At 39.7% G+C, this 26,164-nt stretch overlaps 2 protein-coding genes across 3 annotated transcripts; one reads left to right on the top strand and one right to left on the bottom strand.

The window, feature by feature from the left end:
• Nucleotides 1-67: 67 nt before the first annotated feature.
• LOC144650306 (uncharacterized) lies at nucleotides 68-16,322 on the bottom strand. Its single transcript, XM_078509953.1, has 10 exons — nucleotides 15,834-16,322; nucleotides 10,157-10,432; nucleotides 6,965-7,309; nucleotides 6,199-6,353; nucleotides 4,112-4,274; nucleotides 3,304-3,383; nucleotides 2,372-2,618; nucleotides 2,112-2,229; nucleotides 1,255-1,306; nucleotides 68-957 (listed from the first exon to the last, which is right to left on the bottom strand). Exons 1-10 carry the CDS (start codon nucleotides 15,958-15,960, stop codon nucleotides 877-879), a joined length of 1,644 nt encoding a protein of 547 aa, XP_078366079.1. The 5' UTR covers nucleotides 15,961-16,322; the 3' UTR covers nucleotides 68-876.
• Nucleotides 16,323-16,429: 107 nt separating this feature from the next.
• Nucleotides 16,430-26,152, top strand: LOC144652480 (uncharacterized). Of its 2 annotated transcripts, none has more exons than XM_078512491.1 (5): nucleotides 16,430-16,482; nucleotides 17,440-17,652; nucleotides 20,297-24,583; nucleotides 24,912-25,080; nucleotides 26,037-26,152. In XM_078512491.1, exons 2-4 carry the CDS (start codon nucleotides 17,440-17,442, stop codon nucleotides 25,062-25,064), a joined length of 4,653 nt encoding a protein of 1,550 aa, XP_078368617.1. In that variant the 5' UTR covers nucleotides 16,430-16,482; the 3' UTR covers nucleotides 25,065-25,080; nucleotides 26,037-26,152. The 2 variants fall into 2 exon arrangements, with proteins under 2 accessions (XP_078368617.1, XP_078368618.1); XM_078512492.1 differs by having other exon boundaries at nucleotides 17,440-17,604.
• Nucleotides 26,153-26,164: the final 12 nt, after the last annotated feature.

Raw genomic sequence — 26,164 nt, forward strand, 5'->3', positions numbered from 1 at the left:
ATTCTCCCCAAATCCCCTACCCACCCCCCCCCTCCAAAAAAAAAGAAAAGAAAAAAGAAATGAAAACAAGATACGTTAGTAATAAATAAGAAATATAAAGAAGCTATACATCTTTGAACGAATGAAACAAACCGAAAATAAATAATACTGGCAATCTATACATTTTCAATAATAAATAAAAACATGGTCGTGCAAGTTGTGAGCAGAAGTTACATCCATCCGTAAAAACTAAAAACATCATTCTTATTAAATATTAATCCCTATTAACCTATTTAAGGTAGTATATATTTCTATCAGCTGAATACGTCTACCAATTCCCCGTTATAGCGGAGAAATGCTTACATGCTGAAAATAGCTGAAAATCCCAGTCTCGTCTCCAGGGGCTCAGCACCAAGAATCGAGACCTCAGAGCTGAACTGAAAACCCGCCAAAAACACGGCCAAATCTGATTGGCTGTCGAAAACTCGTTCATTCAACCACAATCTCTGGCGCACGCGCAAAATCAATTCCTGCTTCCGGTTTTTGAACCGCCCAGAGCCGTTGAGCGTTCGGTCACCCCTGACCGAAAACCTGACTCTGGGAACGAGATTGCGAGAGTCCAACAGGCAGAAGGCTGTCCAGCAGTATGCTATTTATTTTGTCACTCTGCCTCAGAGCTCTCTCTTGTCCGCAACTCTTCCCTTCTATGGTCCTTTTTCATCTATTATTAAAATAGGGCCATTTTCTGACCATTTCAATACGACCCTGTTGAAAAATTGTTTTTCAGGCAAGGCCGTTTTGATCGGGACCCTGCGAGTAGCACTCTTTTGTATAGAGCTTATTTCATCTCGGCCTTGCTGTGTAGGCCACATTGGAATACGACCTTCCAGCGCGTCCCTACAAATTGATTACGTCGTAGTTGTTGTTTTCCAAGGGCTCTTCAATCTCGTCATAACCATGTATTACTGGAGGTAGGTCCTGCATGAGGAAAAGAAAAAGCCTGAGAAAAGCGGTGTGAAAAAAACAACAACTTAAAGAAAAAGCTTCTTTTTTTTCTCAGAAATGCGTCCTGCTGGATTCAGGACCTGATGTTAGAACAAATCACTCAAAAACCATTTTCGAGTTGTCTCGTGCCTCTGTTTAGGTGCAAAACTTTTCCGAATAAAAATGTGTCTCACTTGCACAACTTGCGAGCTAAATAAAATTTATATGAGAGGTTTTGTCTCAAGCGAGACAAACCGAGGTTTAAAGTGTCCTTTTTGCTGATTTTATTACCAGAATATTTCGCAAAGGACGTCGTCTTTTTCCAGGTTTGTTCTTGCGTCTCCTGAATGAAATGAAAAAGAAAACAGTAAAACGAACTTTGCTCAATATACAGTTTACGTTTTTCAATACTGTCAATTCAAGTGGACCTCTCAGAAAACAGAAGCTCTCTTCAACCGGCTGAAAAGGTCACGTCAGTCGTTTGTGATTGGTAGATTTCAATCCATTTTGTTTCAGGGCTCGTTGGCCGTCACTATAATTGATTGGCGGCAACCTCGTCCCCAGGGTCTCTCTCTCCCCGCCCCCCTATCCTCTCTCGCTCTGCGAGGCGGGGAGAGAGAGAGAGAGACCCTGGGAACAATATTGGATTGGCCGCAGCGAAAAACACAATCAATAGTTCTGTTGGTTTTGATCTTTAGAGTTTGCGTTTTATTAAAAGGCACAGTAAATAACTAAAGTTAGGAGTAAATGTTTACTCCGATTGAGCAAAGGTGACGGTTAAGCTACTAATCATTGGTGGGGGGGGGGGAGGATGTGTCCCTTGCCGCACCCAGGTCACACCTTTTCAGGTTTTGCTCGCAGTCTGTGGCTAATGCAAAACAAGACTGAAGGGTTTCTTCAAAAACTACATTTGTACCCCTGACTATCCCCACTGCGTATCCAAACAGTAACAGTTCATTATTCAACAATGAATATTCGCCATTCTGCCTCACTATCCACCCCTGAGTGTCCACCCACAGATTCTTACTACCCACCCCTAAGTGCCCACAACTTACCCGCGAGTATGTACCTTCCCGTCCCCTACTAACCACCCCAGAGTATCTATACACTTTTGCTCCACTACCCTACTAAGCGTTAACCTACCTTACCTATAACACGTGACAATGACGAAAACTAGTACCACGCCCCCTGCTGTTCCAACCAGGCCTATCAGCACGGCTTTTGTAACACTGCTCTTAGAATTTCTGGGGTCTGCTGAAGAGTTGTCTAAAGGGAATAGTAACAAATGTAATTGAGATTATTAAATGCCCGAGAAATTCCACGCACTACAATCTGTTACTTCTAGTTCATTAATTACAATATATCCTTCTCAAACTTATAACCTTGAACCAACAGCTTCACTACACACCTCTTGAATTTCCTGAAGTTAGGCACATGTTACTGCTGCTGCTACACAGTCCTGGTTTATTACAAAGCTTCATCCACACGATCCAGACGTCACATGCGTCAGACGGTTTTACGGCAGCGATGACTACACTGCGAGCTGTCGAGTTACGCACTGTTACATTTCCTGAGATATCCTGCCTTCCTCTCTGACAGCGGTAAAAGATGGTAGCACTCTTCGAGGGACCATTGAAATACTCGGCTTCAGGAATCTGTGATTGTTAAGAAAGATAACTAATATGCAGGGTATCTTGTGCATTTTAGTAAAGGTGTTTAAAGGTAAAGTCTGGGTCCGAGCCAAGTAGCCCATACAGCGGTAGTTTATCCCGGTCTCTGTAGCATTAAGCGACTAGGAGTATTGCTACTCCCCCCTGGATTGGATGCTAGCCAATCGCAAGGTTACCCCCCAGCAATAAATTCGCCCCTACCCATTTATACACCTGGGTGGAGAAAGGCACTGTGAGAGTAAAGTGTCTTGCCCAAGAACACAACGCAGCGCCCCGGCCAGGCCTCGAACCCGAGCCGTTGGACTCAGAGTCCAGCGCGCTAACCATTAGGCCACCGCGCCTTCCACAGTAAAGATGTTTACGGTGATCTGATCTGAAAAAAATTCGTTTGGGTTTTGGGGTTTTATCATTTTGCATGCGATTAGTTTTCCCTGCAACACTATAGCATCCCCCAATTATTCATGTATTCACGTTTTCCCGAAACACAACACTCAAGGAACACTTCTTGCACTCATAGACAGAAAAAATTCGCTCAGATTGACAGCACTTAAAAAATCAGTCAAAAATAGTGTAGCGAAGTCATATTCAGCGATGCATTGCTTTTTCTATTTCGTTTTTTGCGCAAGCAAATACAGTTTTAAAACTACTGGCATCGAAAGGAAGAACCTACCGTCCAAGTGACCGTCAATCCGGTGTCACTGCTAAGATTACTCCAGTGACTACAGTTCGTAATAACCGGTTTTCTTGGTGCTAAAAATAAAAATAAGCTTAAAAGATACACAACACATGAAATTACATTTAACTAGCTCGTGACGACGCAAAATTATCTATCTTCCTCTCTTTCTCTCGGTTCTTTTCAAAGCTTAAAATTACCATCTTTCTTTCTATTTTTCCACACAGGACGCGTTTTACATATAAACCTAGAAAAAATGGCCTTGTCTTCCTGTAGCTCACTGGTTAGAGCATCCAACTGGTGTACAAAAGATCATGGGTTTTATTTCGGTCGGAGACTCAGAATTTTTCTTTGTCCCACGCTCGTGACAAGAGAAAATTTACATGTTCAAGTTCTCATTGCATTTAACTGAACATAAAACTAACTCCATATTATATATGAGTAGCCTATATAAGCTAACATGTCATAGCTAAAGACTAGCAGAAGACTTGCCAAAGGTTACCCTTTTTTGAAAACGGCATTCTCGTCCCCATAGTCCTTTTCGTCTCTCTTAGCCGGAGCAGCCTTGGCACGAGAAACGAGGGGCTCTGGAGACACAGGATTTCCAGTTCTAGATTCTAGGACTTCGGGCCTCGTGTATGCAGTCATAATGTTTCAAAAGAATGAGTTAGAGAGTCGTTGCGTTTTTTACTTCCGTTGTCACCAGAGCCCTTTGTTTCTCGCACCAAGGCGTCGCTGGCTTAGAGAAGGGATAACGGCTATGGGGACGAGAACGTGAAACGGAGGAACAAGTAATGTAGCTTACCTGAAGTCTTTGTCCGCACTGTAAGTTTTGTGGCCTCACTGTAGATCCCGTATGTGGTAGTGCCTTTTTTTGCATATCGCACCAGTAAGTAGAAGTGGTACCACGAGAAACCAACCAAGTCAGATATCAGGACGCTTGTTCTGGGTGCTTTCACAGTCACGCTCTGCAAAAGTCCAATAATCACACAGAAATAATAATTACAATCTCCTATAACAGAATCCTTTTTAAGGGTCAATGTACAAGGTACGACTTTCTCGCATGTGACAAGCTTGCGACAGGCCTACGACATGACTTAGGACCATTTTTCTACTGTGTCGCATGCGATAGTCGTAGGCAAAATCGTACTGTCTAATTCGCCCCTAAGACCGACATTTCTCTAAAACGGATGTGGAGTTTGCGGTTTTATGTCATGTACCGTATTTATTCGATTAAGCGCCCAACCTCTAATAAGCGCCCACCCTGAAGGTGGGAATAGTTAATAAGCGCTCACCCCTTTCCCCAAAAGAAACTAAAGTCCACAAGAGGAGTATCAATGAGATTGAAATCGACTTAGTAGTACTAACAGACTTCCCCCGAAGACCGGGTTTTGTTAGTATTCTACAGAAAGCATCTGCTTTGGTACATAATCAAGGTTTGTTATTATTTCTTGTTTTGTTGCAAAATAAACTTGCTACGTGCTGAAAATGGTGAAAATTTAATAAGCGCCCAGCCTCGATAAGCGCCCACCTCTAATAACCGCTTACTCCCTAATTCCAAAAATTTAATAAGCGCCCAGCCTCAAATAAGCGCCCACCTCTAATAACCGCTTACTCCCTAACTCCAAAAATTTAATAAGCGCCCAGCCTCAAATAAGCGCCCACCTCTAATAACCGCTTACTCCCCAACTCCAAAAATTTAATAAGCGCCCACCTCTAATAACCGCTTACTCCCTAACTCCAAAAATTTAATAAGCGCCCAGGGCGCTTAATCGAATAAATACGGTAACTCTCTTTAAGATTCTCGTTAAGACTGACACCTCTGTATCAAAAACAGTGAACAGGCATTTGAGAAGTGCTCTTTTGGGAGAAAATTCTCAGAGCATATGTTGTAGTTCAGTTTTACTCTTGGTATGCGCTATATGGTCTATATGGCGTATGGTCGTGTATGGTAATGTATGAAAATGAATATGAAATAAAAGAAGTTGATGGAATTGGGGGTTTCGAATTATAATAGTCATGCTTACTCTTGACTAATAAGGTAATATTTCTGTTTGTTACCAAGAAAAATAATTATGAGAAAAAAAGACAATTGGAAGGAGACCCAGGACCTTGATCTATACACCAGCGGTTACTGGTTGGATGCTGTAACCACTGAGCTTAGGGCTTTCGGGCTAGGCAGAGATCTTTGCGCACCAATGTACATATTACATAATTATTTATTTAGCAACTGAACCATTTCCAAGGAAGCCTGTAAAAAAGCCTGGAAATAAGGCCTCAAGAGGGTGCTCAAAAATATCTCTTATATCTCACTTTTTTACAGGGTGGTCAACGGTGAAGCACCAGCTGCATTATCTCACTTAGCGAACAAAGCCTGTGTGTCTTACAGCCTCAGAAGGAACAATAAGATTGTGGTCCCTAGATTTAACTCATACTTTGTTAAAAATTCAATTGGACATAGAAGTGCCACCTCATGGAACGCTGTTTCTTCATATTATACAGGCTCCCAATTTTCGGCTTTCTATAATAAAGACTGAAGAAGGATAATTGTGTTAAGGAGCTTAATTTTAATGCCCAGTCAGTTCAGTTGCTTCCCAGACATTACCACGACTTTTAATGTTACTTATTGTTAGATAATTGTTTATTTCTATAGTAATTATTATTAGTATTTAGCAGTAATTATTATCAGTTATGTATCAGTATTAAGTAACATATTAGTTTAACGCACGACCCCACAAGCATTGTGCTTAAACCCCTTATAGTGTTTAAATAAAGGATGTGATGATGAAGATGATGATGATGACGATGATGATGGTGATGATGATGATGATTATGACTGTTTTCATGTTGTGAAAGCGTTGTGCACAAACTGCAAGTAAGTACTTTATTTACCTTGTTTTGCCTGTCACCATCCTTATGGTACAGAATGGTATATTCAACTTCGATGGGTTGTTGCTGCCTTGCATCTTTCCATGTAAGTTTCACAGTACCAGGTGGTGCCACTTCTTTGGCAGAGGGACTCAGAAAAGTGGCAGGTTGTGGGGTCGCTATAAATAAGAATTAAAAAGGCTGAATGTTAAGATTAATGTCAATGGTGTACTGTCAGTATCTACAGAGATGTTAGTTGAACGGCTATCTGAGGCTTCATGCAGTGTACAATACCTAATGCCATAGGGTCTGCAATATTCAAAGGCAACAGCTTTATCAAGCCATCTGCACCCATTGTACCTTTTGCACGCGCTGCAGACCTATGATTTTGCAAATCCTACATATACATAATTATGCATGTATTTATTGTTTTACTTGTGGGAGAAGTGGCATATATACAGTGTGCTGCATGCACTTATTGATAGCATGAGTGGGTTAGTCTGTGGTCGCAGGGTTGAGTGGGTAAGCCACAGAGAAAGAGAGAGAAAGCCAATTTTTTTCAGTCCTATGCCACTGCAGGGCTTTAAGTTAGATCTAATGCACCCACCCTGAGGACTGGGGGATTTTCTGTTGTTGCTTTCAGCTTGTTATCTTATTATCCAGTGGAAATAATTTTTAGTTGACAAGTTCCCTTCAGGAAATGACATTAAAAATATTCCTGACCAGTGAAAGGAATATAGTAATCAGTACACGACGTTTTTTTGCCCCTTTACAGAATTGCAGTACTTACTTAGTAGCACATTGAATGAGTTGTAGGTAAATTCAACAGGATTACTCTTTCTGGAACCAAGGACATTACTAGCTTCAACAAATGCAATATAGGTGAACTGGAGAAGAACTGCAGAAACCCTACACATAAATTGACTAGAAACTGAATCATATTCTGGAGGTATGACTTCACAAAGATTAATAGAATCCTCTTTACACTCAGGAAGGTCAGTAGGTGCATTTTTGCATTGTCCTTTGACGGCATAATTGAGCTGTAATCCACCCAGGTGCAGTGGAGCTTTCCAGTGAATGTAAGTTCTCATCTCAACGTTGTTTATCCATACATCTCTAGGTGGACCAGGAATATCTATAGGTAAGAACACAAAATGCATTCCATTTACATGTTTGTATCTATATAAACAAGAACTGCAAGCAGTTTATAATCGTGCGGGTAATTTTTGACCACCTGACCTCTTTCAGTGCTTTGGCTTAAAGGCACGGCACCGCACAGTAAAATCTTTAGAAAAGCAGTCACTTGAGAAACACACAAGTCGTGTTTGCGTTAGTCACGGAGTGAACGTGACATGAATTTCCTTTACCACGTCATAGCCACATGCCTAGCCGGAAAAATGCCTGCTTACGCATGCAAATATTTATTTTGTTCCGAATGTTCAATAAAATAAACCCAAACCAGTTCATTTAAAAGAAAGCCAAATCACGCCAAAATAAAGAGTAGACTAAGGCCATCCCATTGTGTTTCTCCGTTTAGCGTCTTCCGACAAGCTTTTGGTAATTCCCCTGGCGCGATGACGTGTATCCCGTGCTTTGCCACATTCTTGCTGAGCTTGCAACTTACGTTTCGATAACGTTTCGATTCTCAAAATACCGTAAACTCAAAACAAAAATTGGGCTATCCAGAAAATAAGTCGTCGTTTTGCAATATTTAACACATTCCTAGTAAATTGTACGACTTGTACTCGCTCCGAGCCAAACGGTCGAGTAACACAACAATAAATATTTCACACAAACAGAGCGCAGAGTATTCAAACAGAAAATAGGTGAATGATTATTTATAGCTACAAGCGAGAGATCGCGTGACAGGGGTCTGACGTAGTGGTAGTTTCAAATAGCTTGGACATGTCCAAGCGGTCTTGGTTTTCACTATGTGATTATAATCAGCCTTCTCTTCTTGTAAAATATGGTATGAAACAAAATTATACATTTCAGAGAGCAGAGTGTTCGTGTTAAACGCGAGTGATCGGCTGAGCGCTATTAAATATTAAATCTTGCGTGACCGTGACAGAAGAGCCGGCTGGGCCGCGTGGGTCTGGATCGATTTACCGACAAAAAAAAAAAAAAAAAAAAAAATTCCGTGCAGATTATGAATCGGGCCCAGGCCCCGCCCGATTAATTAATTAAATTTAAAAAGAGTGGGAGCATAATGGCAGACTCTGAATCTAGGGTTTCAGTCTTAAGCTTGGCCAGGGTCATTACATTGTATTCTTGCACTCACTGCTAAGACACTTATTATAAGAAGAAATTTGAGGATAAACTGCGCTTGCAGCGGCAGAAGTTGAAAAATCAAATTCCTTCATTTTTTGCTCATTTTAAAATTCTATTTTTTGTAATAATGGTGAAAAGTATTCCTCTGACATCAGTTCTTTTTTTTTTCAGTTGAAAGAGTTGCTCTAAAGCCCTGAAATTGTAATAGCGAAAGAAAAAGAGTTTTTATGTTGATAGGAAGTGACCAAATTTCTCTGGAGTGCGCAGTTTTGTAAGAAAACGCGAGGAGTGTTCATAATTGCTTATTTCGGGTTTCAAATTTAGGAAATTTGTGACTTCTATCACTGAAATTGATTTTCTTCGTTTTCTTGAAATTAGGAGACTTTTAGGGATAACAAACTACATCAGGTTACTAATCTCCCTTAAAGTGCTACTATGATCAAATTTTCACCCTTTGAAATTTTAGGTGTCTCATAGAGTATTTAACAAAAGATTCAAAATCATTATGGCGTTTTCCCTTTTCAAATATCCTTTTAAGTTCCAGAGATATTTAAGCTTAAAAAAATCGTCATTATGCAAATTAGGGGACTGATGACATCATCTACTCAACCCAATAATTATTTTATTGCAAGTACAAAAATTGAGTTCTCTCTTACTTTTTCTGCAGAGACCAATGAAACTTGGCAGACTAATAGTTCTGTAGGTGACACTCACACACAAATTATAATAATAATAAAATAGTGTTACCATGGCAACTAACTCTTTTCCAGTCCCCATCAATTTGCTTTTGATCTTTTAAAATTTTTCAGCTCGGAAAAATGAAACCCAGCCAAGACGCCTGCTTAATCCATTCATGAAAATATGCTTGCCAAAGCACGCATGTAAAGTATCATCGGCAAATATCGAAAAGAAATGCCAGAATTTGCCGGAAAAGCCTTTAAAATAGCATCAGGGGATCTGGAACCTAGGTCATTGCCATGGCAACCAAATTATAAAGTTCATATTGTGAAACACAATCAAAGTGTCACTGCAAAAAATCAGAGTGTTCCGATTCAAATTGGCTGAGATATCACTTTCTTCATTTAATTTTTTATTTGATCAAAATTTGGTCGAGTCTATGACATCACAACTTTGCTAATTTGCATATTTTAAAAACTTGAATATCTCTGGGAAAAATAAAGATATTTGAAAACTTTTAACGGCATTTTTCTTCTCATATAGAGTTCTTGATAATATTTCAAAACAGCTAGGAAAGGAAACATGTGAATTAATTTTTTAAGCTATTAATCAAGCAAAAATATGAAGGAAATCGATTTTTAACTTCTGCCACGAAATCAAATTTCTGCTTGTGAAAGTCACTCTTAACTCTCACCATGCCAAAAATTAACCAGCTCCAGGTTTTTTTATCAGACTGCTTATAAAATAAAGTCATTTTTTGTGTTTTTTTCAGCCACATGCCTGAGTACAAATGTACAGTGTTCACAATAACAACAGAGAGGTTGGGCATGAGGTTTACCACAAATGGCAAATGGCAAAACTGAAAGTTTTGCCGTCTCCATTCAGTTGTGTGGACAGTAGAGTGGAATTATTTGTATTTCCAATTTATAGTGTGCTTTATTTATGGATTAGAAGAAAAGAACTCAAAATCAGAAGTTATATTTGCCGTCTGCCGTTAAGGTCATGCTTAACCTCTCTAATGTTCTGAACTTACCGCCAACTCTCACCATGACAGACTCAGGTTGAACTCTGTCGCCATTGTTTTCTTTGCATGTGTAAGTTCCGTTATTGATCCAACTAACATGATCTATTACTAGCTGAATTGTTTCATTGTTCAGCTTTCTGGTCAGGTTAGTCAACTCTTGAGTACCATGATACCAGGACAATCGCACTTTGGATGAATTCACAGCTCCAACGATGGTGCAGTTTAACTGCAGTTGTTCACCCACTTTGATCGTCACATCACTTGAAGTATTCAGATACATGATTCCTTAAAAATAATTAAATAAAGGACTAATGAGTAATGCATGTTAGGGTAACGTTTTAATACTGAATTACCATACTATGATTGTGTAGAGGTAGCCAGGGACAGTGTGTCACCCAATCTGCACACCATCAATAAAAAAAGCAAAAAATTTTATCAGCATAAAGTACATTTGATAACTTACATGTTTATGACAATTTAGCCTCCTTCACAGCCGCTATTTAGGATGTCACCCAATGCCCCCCCCCCTCCCCCTCAGTCCTCAGTGTTGCATGATATCCCAAATAATCGCTGCAAAGGAGACTAATGACAATTATGCTGTGGTTCAATTTTACCCTTAGTAATATATATGGCATTTTCCTTTGTCTTATATCCATTATGATAATATTACCATACACCCAAAAGTTTGCAAAGATAGTGGCTTACATAAGACAGAGAACATTATAGCAAGCAGTAGTCTCAGAAGAAAAAAAATGTTCCCCACTTGCCCTGGCTGATAAACATCTTATTTGTATGACCCAGTCTGCAGTCTGCAGTGTCCGCCAGACAGGTCAATATTATTATAGGAAATGAGGTCAGGGCCCAATCTAAACTAAACACTCATTTTGATTTTCATTTGAATTTAATTTTGCATTATAAGTTTTATTTTATTTTGCTCCAATATCTTTTTACTTTGATCAGATTTCTTTTCACTTTTGTGTCACTTTTGTATGAAAAACTCACAAACGTTATCAGCAGTATCATTCACCTCACATTAATAAAACGTTTGGCAGGAATTTAAGGTGATCAGGACTGCTTTTGTTTAATCCAATCTAGGTTATGTCATTTGAATCCAATCCAGTTCAGGTTTGTTAACCTGATCCAATTCAATCCAGTTCTTGTTACTCCAATTCAATCCAGTCCAATAAAGGTTTTCTAATTAACAACCCCTTGCCTTCCACACATGTACATCCTTGGTACCACGTCAGGTCTACTTCGGCAAGATATTTGCTTTTAGAGGTTAAAACAGGGCCGTAACCAGACCTTTGGCATAGACGAGGTAAGATATTGCTAGCAGGTTCTGGAGGCATGACCTTCAGAAAATTTGAAAAATCTAGAATCTCTAAACGACTTTTTTGTGCATTTTTATAAGGTATTTCTTGAACAAAATCAATCTTGTTCAATTGGGATTATTTTCTTTATTAAGCATATCTTGTTTTTAACTCGTCTTGCCTCCTGCTAGTAACAGCCTAATTGTTTCTATCTGGCTGGGTCCATAACTGATTGTTCACTTGTGGCAGGTATATACTTAAGGGGCAATGATACAGTGTATCCTTTGGCAAGGGTTTTGCCCGGCGGGGCTACTTGAAAAGATTTGATACGGGGAGGCTCCGCCCCGAGGTCCAACCCCTTACCCTTTTATATACCATTTTGACAGAAAAGGTATCCCTTTCGTATACCTTTCATTAAAGAAAGATACTCCTTTCACAATTACCTAAATGACATGACATATACCTAAAGCAGGAAGTCTTATTCTCATTTTTATTTAGCGTTTAATAAACTAAAATGATACAGCCATAAGGTGCCTCTGTTTTGAAATATGTTTATAAAAGGCCCCTTTAACTACCAAAATGACAGATTTCCCTACCCTTTCACATACCTAAACTTGTGAAATTCCTATCCTTTTATATACCTGAAGTGTGAAAAAGGTACCCCTTTCGGGCGGAGCCTCCCCGTATAGGCCATCATAGGGAGTGCCCGCCCCCGATTTTGTATCTCCAATTTGGTGCATTTATGCCATGTCATTCAGCATTGTACATGTTCTACACTTTGCAAATTATCATCTAAAGAAATATCACCAATTTGATTTTTGTATTGTCACAACCATAATAATATCTACAAGACCTTCAAGAACAGTTAAGCTTATATTTTGTGTAAGCTGATGGTCATAATGTTTGGGAAACTGATTGATTTGTAGCCTGTGTACAGCTGTCCCGCTCCCCTCAAAAAAAATCGGGGAGGGAACGTCTGTGTTATAGCGGCGTTAATCGTGTTCCACGGCGGGTGGTTTTCCCGGAATGTGTGGAAAATGATCTGATTGGCCTTTACACAAAAACCATTCATAATTGCCTTTAATGTATGCGGGTGATAGCTTATGGCATTTCAAATTATTTTAGCGTGCGGCGAACATTACATTCGAACTTTACAACCTTTTGCACCTCACTTGCATGTTTCTGAAGGGCACAATATGCAGTATTACCTTATTCTCACTAAATTTCGCGAGTAATCAAGAGCCATATTTCGCGAGTACTTAATTTCGCGATTTTGTGAGGAAGGTACAATTAGAGTGTATTAAATTTCGCGATTTTTATCTATTCTTCAATATGAAGCTTTGACCTCGAAACTGTTACAACATAATAAATATATGAAAGTCATCGTAAAAAAAAGCAAACAAAACAACATATACGTAACAAAACATAATTTATTCAACAATCTAAATTCCTAATAGGTTCATCTACGACTGCAAGGTCCTGCAAGAGCGAGATTTTGAGGAACTTGGCGGCAGAGAACAGTTCGAACAGTGCGACTGATAGAGTGGGAGATAACTAATGGACAAAATTAAACAAAAAACTCCTACACATGAAGCTCAGACATGTTAGAATAACTATGATAAAACACATTGAGTTTCATTATTTTTTTATATTATCAGTACGATATTAAATTTCGCGATTTTAAACTTCGCGTGTAATATATTTCGCGAGTATTAAATTTCGCGATTTTTTCAAAATCGCGGAAATCGCGAAATTTAGTACTCGCGAAATTAAGTGAGAATAAGGTATTTAAAAACGGGACAAGCTGGAAAGAGCCGTAGCTTGGTGAAGACCGTGGTCTCGAAAATTTCCGCGCTGTAGTTTGAAACTTCTAAATTTGCCACATCTTTCGTTAGTGCGTTTGTTTTGCCTCATTTCGATTTAAAATGTTTGGTTTGGAAGGACAAGCTTTGAAATTTATCCGTGAAGGCGAATGACTTCTCGGATTTAATAAATGTGATCCCGGGCCCGGGCGTTAACTAATACTGTTGCACAATGTATTGTACAAATGACAGTGTCTGGCTTTGCCGAAAACTGTTGTAGCTTTACTTGGAGAACGAAGAAGGTTGGTTATTAGATTTTGTGCTGTAAACGTTATGCTTCTAGCATTTTATTGATCTAGCGCTTTGTTTCTGGCCAGTTGGAAAATATAGACTGGACTCTGGACTGGACTGGACTGAACTTTTTTTTTTAGTGCCAGTGACAGGGGGGGGTTCCATTTTTAGTGGGGGGGGCTAGTGTTTTCTTATTTTATGTTTTTTCGGTGGGGGTGGGGGTGGGCGGGAAGTTACTTGGTGTTTTTCCTTTTAGTAAGGAGGTGGGGGGGGCTAGTGTTGTCATCCCGGGGGTCAAGAAATTTGCGTGTCTAGTAGTCAAAGTGTAGTCACGCGAACGGCAAAAATTCCACTCATGTTGGTCGTGAATATTTTGCCGGTGGATTAATTTCCCTATTAAAGCGGAAAAGGCAACAAAATGAAGGTTTGCCGCATAACAAGACACTGATACGCTGCAATGACTGTGGTTGCATCCAATGCTGAGTTAGTCCCGTATTACACTGCTTCTAATAAGTACCAAATAAACTGGTGAGAACTGTTCACATGTATGCGTACATCTGAATGAGGTTATTAAAACAAAAATAGCTGATGGTGTACAATGATGTCCTACAGTCTAAATAGCGGAAAAAACACCGGTGAAAGTCGACAAATGAAGGTTAGCGTGCTAATTTCCGCACTTTGATAGGTCTTGATAAGAGACCGCGTGTCATTACAGAGAGCGCATTATTATTTTGTTGATAGGGGATCGGGAGTGTTAACTGGTACAATAACTTCCAAAACCCAAGACTATCAGGAGTTGGGCTGGCATATGTGACAGTGTGACTGACAATAACAACTTATATTTTGGGTAATTTCTTATATATTTTACGGGGGTAACACAAAGCGCCCTCTGCACTGCCACGCATGCATGCATGTGGTGCCAACATTACACAACGAACAAAGGAGGTTAAAAATCCTAAACATCGAGCTTAAAAGACAGAGCGCTCGATCAAAATAATGCAAGAAGCATAGCCTTTACAACACAGAATGTTTCTCTGAAACCAACTTTCAGCTTTTTCATTATAAAGCTGAAACAGTCTCTGGCTAAGCCGGACAAAGATAAAGAAACAAACTGAACTAGCACAACATGTGGCAGAGTACAGATTTAGAGGTGTCATTCAACTCTACAAACGGAAATCACGCAGCGCGGACTAATGACCTCTAAACACTTCCTTGGCCACAATCTTACGGCTCCATTCAATATATCATGCCTCCAGACAAAAAAAATGCCCTCAGAAAGAAGTCATAAGGTCGAAAGACCGAATTTAACATAGAACGGCAAAGGTACAAATGTCACGAACGTAGGAGTCGTGTAGGCCCGTCACCTTTATTTACCACTAAGTAACTTCCCGCCCACCCCCACCCCTACCCCCCAAAAAAAACATAAAATAAGAAAACACTAGCCCCTCCACCCCCACTAAAAATGGAACCCCCCTCCCCCCCCTGTCACTGGCACTAAAAAAAAAGTTCAGTCCAGTCCAGTCCAGTCCAGTCCAGCCCACAGTCCAGTCCATGTTTTCCAACTGGCCTTTGTTTCTTGAGCTCGATGATGTTTTATCTCCCGTGTTTGTTTTGATATATTTGGAACCGCATGATTCAAATTCGGTCAACCGGATATCCGATATAATAATTTATGTGAAATTTAAATCGATAACAGCAGGATACTGGAACACGATTAACGTCGCTAAAACACAGACGTTCCCTCCCCGATTATTTTGAGGGGAGCGGGACGGCTGTACACAGGCTAATTGATTTGCCTCCTTTGCACATTGATGTTTCGATTCCATTGTTTTAGCAGACCCTTCCCTGTTATTCAAACATGAAAATTATTTCATCATGCAACATGGTCTCTCCTCTACATATTATTATGAGAAGGATATACAACAATGTACAATGTACATGTTAGTTTAAATTGACTCTATATATATTACATATCCATTAGGCCTAAATTAAAGCCCCCTTGGAATCATTTGAATAAATACATTTGTTATTGACCCGAAACAGGACGGAAAGTCGAGCGACAAATGAAATAACGATGCGTTAATTAATTCTCAGTTGGAACTGAAACATTGCGTCGCTGAAACCTACAAATTCCGGGAATCAGTAGTAAGCTTTATACACGTCGCTTCCTTGAGTTTCAATGCGGGTCCATTGGAGGATTTCACACTAATGATCAGAGAAAAAATCATTTTAACTCTAAATGTATGAAATTTGTCACGAATCCATTCCACTGATAAGCCATACCTGTCGATATGTTGTTTTGATGTTTAACACCCGCTTCTTCTGAGCTGCGAGCATGTTGACTGCTACAAATCCAACATTGCAAGCAAAACAGAGCGACAACAAACGTACAAGTTGTAGAAAGAGGCATGAATCCAACCGTTTACGAGCCATACTCCATATTTGAACAGCACATTATGCCTTCGCGTGATTGCAATATTTCCTGGAACTTGCCGTTGCTATAGTTGACTGATCAATTTGCATCTGATATCGTGCGAAGTTTGCTACAAACCCAATTTACTGTCGCACGTGTTCGATTTTAATACATGACTTGTCCTATTGTTCTAAAAATCCCATCTTGTGCGTCCTCGCCAAATCGCCGCCTTCATTTTACTTTTGTGTACCAAAATCGTCCATTTCCACGATCACTATTTTCATTTTCAAGAGTAAGATATTCATTTTTATGCAAATATTCCACGTCAAGAAATGTTTACTCTTGGCCGCCATTTTGAATCTTGCGCGGCGGGGGACTGGTATCACTCGCGGTTGTAAATTCCTGGGGAGACTGGGATCAATGTCACAAGCGCGGGAAAATGACGTCACAAACGTTACCAGCGCGTGCAAATTCAGCTTCCTTGACACAATTTCAACAGCTCAATGAAGAGAATATAAGGTAAGCATGCCATTTTAAAGAACTTACACGTGTCAAGTTCTTAAAGATTTCAACTTGGAACAGTATAAAGTAGTCTAGAAAATCAATAATGGATACTTGTGAAAATTATTATTATCTTAAACAAATTGACAACATCAAACTGATTTAAACGTAAACGGCAAGCAGGAGAGATTGAAACAGAAGCAAGATACCCTCTGGAAAAAAAAGTTAATTGTATTTGTCCTAAATTTCGGTTTAAAAAGAAAACCTTCTCCAGGGGCTAGAAAGTATTTCAAGAAAGTATTTCACGAAAGTATTTTCGTATTTCAAGTTTGTTTTGCAAACTGAAATACTGTGTAAATATCGTTAACTGTTTTTTGCTAAATCTCGTTTTTGTTTAACTCTGCTCTCTTAAAGTAAAGATCACTCTGTCTCATATCATATATCTGTCTCGTATCAGCTGTTTCATATTTCAAGAGCTTTGCACAACCATGCCTTCAAAGGATTCAGCACTCGTTATTTTCTCACTGTGGTTTTCGCCTGCATTAGCGTTTTGACAACTTCAGTTCTACATCAGTACATTGCTGACAAACATAAATTTGCTTGAAAACCAATCGTGCAACTACCAAAATAATTTTTACCGCTAAAAAAAAAACTACAGACGAACCACTCCAGTGGAAAAGCAATTACATAACTTCTGCTAACTAACATATTATACAGTTTTGGTCTGAGATTAAATTATTACTAAGGCATTAAAAGATAAACAACTATCTAAATGCACGCGTGCAACCAAAAAGCGACATTCACCTACTGACTAGTCACTTTTTTTTTATTTAAGCTGAAATTTGAAGATTTATTTATTATTACTATTTTATTGTTTTTTTTTATTTTATTTTAGAATTTACAGTCTGTTTCCCCCATACATTAGTCGTATAGCTTAAAGCATTGACACGTAAATAAAGTTTCATTTCATTTCAGATGGACAACGTGGCGATTTCGAAGGGTTGTGTCGACCGTTCGACTGACCATGGTGAGAATCAAGACGATTTGGAAGTGGAGAACGCCATCGCAGATGATTTTGGTAGTTACGATTGTTTCATGCAACCTTTTTACTCTGCTGAGATGGGAGATGAACAAACGAAGGTAATGGAAGTTGAGTGTTTTGATCAAATAGACAATACAAGACCCAAGGTAATTTTTATTTGTTCATGCCTGGGAGAGCAATTAGCCTTTCATAGATTGAAACTTTTTTATTATTATTATTAATCAACAATAACAACACTTGTGACTTTATTATCACTTCTCAAACTCATAAATAATTCATCAAATTAAAACAAGAAAATCATAACCATGAAAGAGGTTTGGATTTTATTTTCATTAACTCCGTAGTTTTTGTTTCCATTGAAAAGATATAATTTATCAGCAAACACTCGAGACAGTGTTTCATCGGCTATCAAAACATGTCAATTTTAGTCAAAAATACTCCGCTGCATTCCGGTGAAACACTGTCTCTCGTGTTTGATATAACACTTACCAAATTTAACTTGTTTATACTTGCCATGCGGCAGAAATTAGTCTGTGGCGTGCGTGTGAGAAGAAAGAAAAATGATTCCCTTCTAGCGTGAGTCGTCAAAGAAGATCAATTGGGCCAACGCTTCCTGATGGTTTGATCTGTCCACTTTGCAATTGCTAGCCTTGACATATCTTTACTCTCTCCTTCACGTATCGTGTTCCTTGTGTAACTTGAAGGGAATAAGCAACATAGTCAAAAGGTTTCAGAAACGATCCTAATGAGACTTTGAATGTGATCCTCAAAACTGTGAAGTTATGACATTAAAAAAATCCAAAATTTTACTAAACATTAACGTATACTCACACTTTTTGGCATATTTGTAAATCATCGGCGGGACAGGGGAAAACGTAAAAGAGTTCGGGAGCGTGCGATATGGCTTTTATAAACCCAGATTCAAATCTTATGGAGACCTTCCTCAATTAACATGCAGGAAGACCAACCATTTACCACAGCGCATGAAATACATTTAATATCACTATCTATTTACAAAACTCTGATTTTGACCAAACAAACACACACAAAAAAATTGAGCGAGAAAAAAAAAACAGGGATCAATCAAAGCTTTCAGGAAAAGTGCGAAGAAAAAATACTTGTCTCCTAACCTTCTCCTCTCCATTTGAAAGTGTGCAAGTTGCAACTGCTTCTTATGCAACCGGCTCTCGGTGAACAAAAATAAGATTGTACGTTGCACTGTAAAGCAGCATGTGAAGAGTAATTTTTAAGCATGTCTTTAAGCTTGGCAAGATATATATAACTCTAGTTTTCAATTCCTTTTTTCTGCCAGTTGATCTGTCCATATACTTTATTTTCCACCTTTTTCCACTAAATTTTTTAAGTAAACTTAGATTATGTTTGTGTGTTGTTGTAGTTGTTATCTAAATCTTTAGTACACCTGACCCTTTTTTAAATTATTGTAATAAACACTAAGTATGGCTGTCCAATCTTAATTATTAGCCAATGGTGGTTATTTTGGGCAGCCATGCATTTAACTTTATTTTTATTTTTATCTGTATTGTAAAGTTAATTTCATAAAGGGTGCGAATAAAGTTGTTGTTCTTAAGCTTGTTGTTGTTGTGAAAAGGTATCGGTTGCTCTCAGTGAGGCTTAGCATTCCTATTACTTTTTCGTCTCTGTCTACGTAATAATGTCAAATGCAAACAAACACTACGTTTTCAGAGGCGGCGGAGCGTTTTGGGACGTGGGGGGCTAAGACTGACCCAAAATACTCGACAGGTTTTCATATTAAACGAAGTTTCCCGAATGTTTGAACTCACTCACGAGAAGGAATCTCTTGATATTTTCGGCACCAAAACGTGGAAGGGCTGAGGCCCCCAAATTTTCTTGTTTGAGGGCTACAAACCCCACCACGACCCCCCTCCTGCTCCGCCGCCTATGGTTATTTGCATGTCGTGCAACTTGTACCAGCTATGCTACGCGGCGATTTTTTTTCTTTCGGTCGAATTTGCAGAACGTTATTCCCAAAAGTAGTAAGCGAATCTACAACTACCCTTTGTAATACAAAATTTACAAAATTGAGGGGACAGTACAGTTACTCACCTACACCAACTTGCTAGACATGATACATTAAAATACAATTAATACTAGTTATGCAACGCTTCCTCGTGGTATACTATGGAATATCCCACGAGTCACTTGTATTTTCTCGGTATACACACGAGCCTTTAGGCGAGTGTGTATACGAAGAAAATACAAGTGACAAGTGGGATATTCCATAGTATACCACGAGGAAGTGTTGTGTAACTATTTTATACCATGCCATAGAAAATACGCTCACTAAATTTCATCGAAAAATAAGATCGCAGCGCACGATGGGAAGGTTGGGTTGAATACCGTCGAATATACAACGGCTTTCCTGTATTCTGATTGGCTGTATTTTCTATGGCATGGTATAAAGGCATATATAAAAGTCTTAGTTAGAGTTTCACTGCAAAACGGTATAATAAACATCTTACCTATTTACGTCACGTTATGACAAGTTCAAGGGGCGAGGAGATCGAGATGGAACCCTGATTATATCCCGAAGATCCACTTAGTTTAGAGATCTAGGTATTCTCAAATTGCCCGTATTAACAAAATCAGATTCTTAGAAGGATGTTTACGCATGTAAATTATCGTTGACTAACGTATTCAGTTCATAAAATCTTTCGAGCCCTATATGTCTTTGTTGCTTTTGTCTCACTGAAAAGACTTTGCATGAGTTCTTTATTGACAACGGCCGTGGCTTGTTATTGCACCTTGCAGGGAAATGTTGACGATGAAGGAAACAAAGGAACGCGTGATAGTTGTTCAGAGGGTCTCCCACCCGAGGGGGATCTGGATTCCAGGGAAAAAGCCTACCATCGCAATTTCCTCAAACTACAAAGAATGGTCGTAGAGAAAATTAAAGAAGCAGAGGATGTCACTGCGGAGAAAGAAGAGCTCGAGCGCAGCGTTCAGACTGCTCTTCAAAAATTATGGGCGAAAGAAGAGGAGCTGCACATCCAAAGGGAGTCTTCTTTTGAGCGGGAGAAATGCTTGATTGAGGACTTGAGACAGGAATCTGCGCATTCGGAAGAGCTTGAAATTCAGGTTCAGACCTTGACAAGCCAGAAAAACATGTTGCAAGAACAGGTTTTTCAACTAGAACAACAACTTTCGTTGGTGAGGGGAGAAACAGAAAAGCGAAAGAGAGAGCTCGACCGCAAATTACCAGAACTTGAGAGTACTCAAGAATCTTTGAAGAAAATGACTGCAGGTCTTATGGGTCAAATTGCAAATCATAATAACCGGAAGTCTAGAGCTGTAGATGTGTCACCCTCTTCTACGGAGGAAAACAGCTCGGATTTAAGCAGTTCTGAACAGTATAACGAGAGTGGAGAAAGCTTAGAGGATGATCTCAGTGCAGAGGTTAAGATGACGAATTTGAAGGAGCAGAACCACAATCTAAGAAAAGAGTTGAAATGCTTGATAGCCGGCATTGAGGATCTTTGGGGCAAAGTTAATCCCCACTGCAATGTTTTTGATGTCAACGAAAAAATGGAAGAAGTAGATTCTGCGTTACTTTTAAACGATATTTTGCAGTTCTTTTGTAGAGAAAAATCAATGGTAGCAGATTTGGAAGAGCAGAATGCTCGGCAACTGAAGCATCTGGAAGAAATACAAGAGGCTCACTGCTTGACTGAGGGAAGGATTCGTCGACTCTGGGTCAAGTTTTGTCTTCATGAAGAAAAAGAAGAAGAAATCCAGACACCATGGACAAAAGGCATTCCTGCAAGTACCGAGGAAACAGATGGTGTCTTGCAAAATATCGAAAGCGTTCTCTCCAGGAACACGTCAACTTTGCAGGAAAGCCAAGAACTTAAGCGTTTAATCGCATCACGGGAAAAGAAAATAGAAGACTTGAAGGCGCTTGTTGGAAAACTAAGAGAGGAACACAAGGAAATTTCAAAGGAGCTTGAAAGGAAAAATGCAATACTGGAAGAATCGAGGCTCTCGACGAATAAAACTATCGAGGACAGGGATGTAGAGATAGAAATTCTGAAGGAGCATCTTCAAAAAAGTGAGAAAAATGAAGAGCATCTCAAACATGATTCTGACACAGGAAGTAAGTGTACAGACGAGGTTTTGGAGAAACTGTTGCAGAGTAAGGAACACGCTTTTGATGTTTACCGTAAAAAATATGAAAAAGAAGAAATGGCACAACGAGATGAAGTAAAAGACTTGAGAGAAGCTTTGGATAGGGCGAGCCGAGACAAAAACGATCTCCAAGAATACTGTGAGTTACTTAAAGAACAGGTCGAGAATTCAGAAATGCTAATTAACACTGCAGAAGAAGACGGAAGATCATCGAAAGAGTTACTTGAACAGGGAAAGAAGAAGGAGGAAAAGTTATTGCTTACAGCTAAAGAGCTTTACGACGAGGTTAAGACGAAAAGGCAGGAAGCTTTGTCACAGGAAACAACCATTGCGGTTTTGCAAGAAAAAGTTAACACCTTGGAATTGGAACTTCACACAACAGAACAAGACCGCCAAGTTGACAAGAAAAACCTTCGAAATGCCAAGGAGACCGAGCAATACTTGCAGGCGTCATTGCAGCAGGCATTGAGAGAGCTTTTCCAACTTAAAACTAATGGGTATGACGGGCTTAAGGAAGACCAAACTGCCGGGGTACCTGATGAGCAAGAGCATAAACAAGGATTACAAGAACGATTCCAGCAACTTGAAGCTCTTCTTCAAACCGCATTGGCGAAAAATGCCCAGGACTTAGAAGAATACGCAGCCAGGATTGCAGACCTTTGCGAGGAAAACACGATGCTCAAGAAAGAGGTAGACGAATGTAAAAGGAGTTCGTGTAGCTTGCAAAGGACGAATCGTAAGTTTAAGACACTGTTACGTGCAATTAAGGATGATCTAGTGGAAGAGATAAAGGCCAAAAAGGAACTTGAAGTTTTACTGATGAAATCAAACGAGAAATCAGAGCCTGGTCTTAGGAGAGACAACGGCTTTGATGAGCAATCCACCACTTCTCAACTGCAATGTATAGATGAAGCTGGCACGAGTGGCGAGCCATTTGTCTCTGCAAGTGAGTCTATTCTACAGGGCCAGAAGAAAACTGGAAAAGTTAAAGGATTAGCGAAAAGAAAATTAATACCTAAAGCTCTAAGTAAACGTTTCAGTTCTTCCTCGGTCAATGTCACTTCACCAAGGAGAGAGAAAAAAGATGGACAAATAACAGAGGGTTCAGAACAGCAAAACTACATTCCAACCACTGAGGACGACCCTAGAAGTGGCATCCGTGAGACATCAAAAATGGCTCAACGAGAGCAGCGGTTACGAAATGTTTTAATGGCGGTCCAACGTGACAAGGAAGAACTAGAACAGGATGTGGAATCATTGAATAATGAGCTGCAAATGACAAAAACGGAACTGCAGAATTATGTCCATTTAAAGGAAAACATTCGGGAAGAGACAAGCCGAAACGTTCGTGAGAGCTTGGAGATGAAGAAGGCCTTGGAGGCAATTTACGGGAAGACACGACGTGCTCACACAATGATCAACAAGGACATTCAACGCCTGTTGGAGGTTTTGAAGGAAAAAGATAAACAAATACGAAAATTTGAGTGGTTGTCGGAAAAAGTCGATAAAGAAAACGTTGACTTGGTGAGAACAGTAGCAGCTCTGAAAGAAAAGCTAAAAGATGAAGTCACTCTTAAAGAGGTAGCCATTGAAGAAGGAAGGCAGTTACGGGATTCCTTACAAAACGTTCTTGAAGCTAAAGAGAAGAGCTTATTGCAGTCTGAACCACCCCTGTTGATCAACAACCTGAACACGGACCTCATTTTGCCTCAGATGGGCAAAGATGAAGTCCGTGCTATTTTGAAAGAAGTCCTTGAAGAAATTGAACTTTCCAGTTCCGAAGAGGTCAGTCGGCTGAAGCAAAGGACAGCCGAGCAAATGGAAGAGCTTAGAACCATTAGGAAAGATAATGAATATCTGAGAAACTTAGTAGACCATGGTGTCCAGGAAGAGTTGCAGAGGGCAGAGGAAAGGATAAGCTACCTGAATGGCCAACTAAAACTTAGCCAGGAAAGGCAAAACGTGTTGCGAGAGGCAGCAATAAAGGATAAATTAAAAACAAATGAAGAAGTTGAGAAGTTCTTTGAACGTTACGCGGAGCTCAAGTTCATTATGAAAGACAAAGAAGAAGCTTTAGAGCGGTACGAGGAGATTGAAGAAGCGTTGATGAGCGAAAATACCCATCTCCAAGAAGAGATAGACGCACTAAAAGAGCGATTCGGTGTGGATGGGTTACTACCGGAAGCACAAAAGGCAGAAACAAAGAGGATGCTAGAGGGATGGAAAAGGAAGTGCCAACGACTTCAAGAAAATTTTGACAAAGAAAACAGTCACTTGCAAGAGGAGAACAACTGGTTACATAAACAGTTACTCGAGGAAAGTTCATTATGCGAGGAGCTACGGCGTTGTAACGAGGGACATGAACAGGCTGTTCAAGGCGCCGAAGAGAAAGTTAAAGAAATGCATCGAAAGCTAGAGGAGCGACAAGAAGCCCTTGCTTGTTTGGAGGAAAGGCGTGTAGTGCTCGAGACCAAACTTGTGTGCCTTCAGAAGGTGAACGACGACTTGCAGAATGAGCTGAGTAAAGAAAGGTCCGAGGCTGAACAAAACCTTATGGAGGTGAAAAACGAATTTGCAGCTACGGCCAAAGATTTGAAAAGGCACCAACAGGAAGGCAACAATTTGGTCACTAAGGTGTTCCTGCTTGAAAACGCAAAAGAGAAGCTGGAGCAAGAGCTTAAAGAAAGGGAACGCAAGATGATGATCAGTTTGGAGTCCTTCACCGAGGAAAGAAGCAGGCTTAGTGAAAGAGTCAGGGACTTGAGAATTTCCCTCGAGGAAGAAGTTAGGCGCAGACTTGATCTGGAGGAAAAAATGCAGCAGATTGTAAAGATCTCTGTTATGGAAAAGGAACAGGACCGATTGAAAGCTGTGGAGGTGGAAGAAAGTTCGTATCTGGATCACGATGCAAAGGTACTCAATTTGCACTGTCTAAGGGCTTTCTCAAAAATAGGTGTAATAAGTTGGAAAAAGCAGTCTGGACTAAAGGTGCCTCTTTGATCCCACCCTTACACGAATTTTTGGTTATGTTGCTCATTAAATAAAGGACAAATACACCCTTTAAAATCTTTCTGAACAACTTACAGGGCTCTGTCGTTGTTCGTATGTTGACAAATTACCTTTTCTCATGTAGCCCTAAAGTGGACCTCGACAAAACTAATCACTCCTACACTTCTTAAGTATTACAAGTATTGCATTTCTCTTTTGTCCCTTTTTTCTTATTTCTTTGCTTTACTTTCAGGGAAAACCAAGACGAGTTTACAAAACGGAATATAACTCTCCAAGGCAACAGTCATTAGCTGTTAAAGAGATTCCCACTTTTGCTGCAGCATTTACCACCGAAACCAATGAAACTACTGGACAGCCATTGCAAACGGGTTTCACTCCGGAATAAACAATTTTTAGTCCAGGTAGGGCGACTCTAAGCAACGTTGTCAACTGGATAAGTCACTATCCAAATTCGGCTAAGCTATTCACTGGAAAACGATTAATCAGGTGGACGGCGTTATCCATCCTTTGAGCATAACTGAGCCCGGTACTGAATACTAACTAGTATGCCGTTTTTTTTTTTTGTTTTTCAATGTGCAATCACAAACACGTGGAAACCCGTACGAATTTCATTGAAAGCTCCGATCTATAGTCGAAATAAAGTCAACGACTAATCAATTGATAAAGATTTTGTGGCATTTTGATTAGTTTTCTGTGTCCCTTGTGATGGGCCAGAGATATTTCTTTGGTTATGTATTACGTCCCTAAATTGAAAGCCGATCTGCCCGCTCTATGAGTAATGATTTATGACTTATCTGATTATTCATTGATTACTAACTGATGTCAGTGAGTAGCTATAGAGCGGTTTTCACTGAGTGAAAGTTATTGGGTTGCTTGCATGCACGTTAGGATGGCTATCCGCGCCACCCAGCGAACAAAACCAAAACCAATCGTGACCGCCGCGCACGTTTCCCGCGCCGGACGGCTACAGTTTTGCTCGAGTTTTGATTGGTCACTGGATTGTTGTGTCTGTGAGGCGAGTATACTTTGGTTTTGGTTTTACGACACTCAATTGAAAACTGCTCTATCAGGTGCGTTGGTGAATCGACAAAAGTAGAAGTTAAATTTGTTGGGTAAATTCTACTTGGAAATGACTACAAGGCGAGCGGGTTTTTATTAACTTGACAGAAAAGGTAACAAAAAAGGTTTTGGCCAGACTAGAAACAGTTAAAAACAACTGTAACTGAGCAAAATAAAGTAGTACACATCCTATTGAACATGCAATTGGGAGTTTATATTTGGCCCTCCGTATTGATTTTATTTTTTTACTAAATAGCCACTACCAATTTCATGTGTTTCTTTCTTTTTTTTATTTCAGATAGTCAAGTTTACAAAACGCTATTTTACTAAAGATAAGAACTTCGTTGTTAAAATTCTCTTTGACCTGTCTATAAACAGTTTTATTGCCATCTCAATAAAACTTAACCTAGAACAGTTTTCTTGTGT

Source organism: Oculina patagonica, chromosome 4, assembly GCF_052425735.1.
Source record: "Oculina patagonica isolate OP01 chromosome 4, crgOcupat, whole genome shotgun sequence".
Taxonomy (NCBI): domain Eukaryota; kingdom Metazoa; phylum Cnidaria; class Anthozoa; order Scleractinia; family Oculinidae; genus Oculina; species Oculina patagonica.

What these genes read in the sequence shown, in the direction of transcription:
- LOC144650306 (XM_078509953.1), bottom strand. Translation starts at nt 15,960, where the DNA reads ATGCCTCTTTCTACAACTTGTACGTTTGTTGTCGCTCTGTTTTGCTTG. An exon ending in AACTTCAGGAAATTCAAGAG is followed by an intron (nt 2,230 to 2,371) that starts GTGTGTAGTGAA and finishes TATTCCCTTTAG; the next exon opens with ACAACTCTTCAGCAGACCCC. An exon ending in GTCATTGTCACGTGTTATAG is followed by an intron (nt 1,307 to 2,111) that starts GTAAGGTAGGTT and finishes CATTTCATTCAG; the next exon opens with GAGACGCAAGAACAAACCTG.
- LOC144652480 (XM_078512491.1), top strand. Translation starts at nt 17,440, where the DNA reads ATGGACAACGTGGCGATTTCGAAGGGTTGTGTCGACCGTTCGACTGAC. An exon ending in TAGACAATACAAGACCCAAG is followed by an intron (nt 17,653 to 20,296) that starts GTAATTTTTATT and finishes TGCACCTTGCAG; the next exon opens with GGAAATGTTGACGATGAAGG. An exon ending in ATCTGGATCACGATGCAAAG is followed by an intron (nt 24,584 to 24,911) that starts GTACTCAATTTG and finishes CTTTACTTTCAG; the next exon opens with GGAAAACCAAGACGAGTTTA.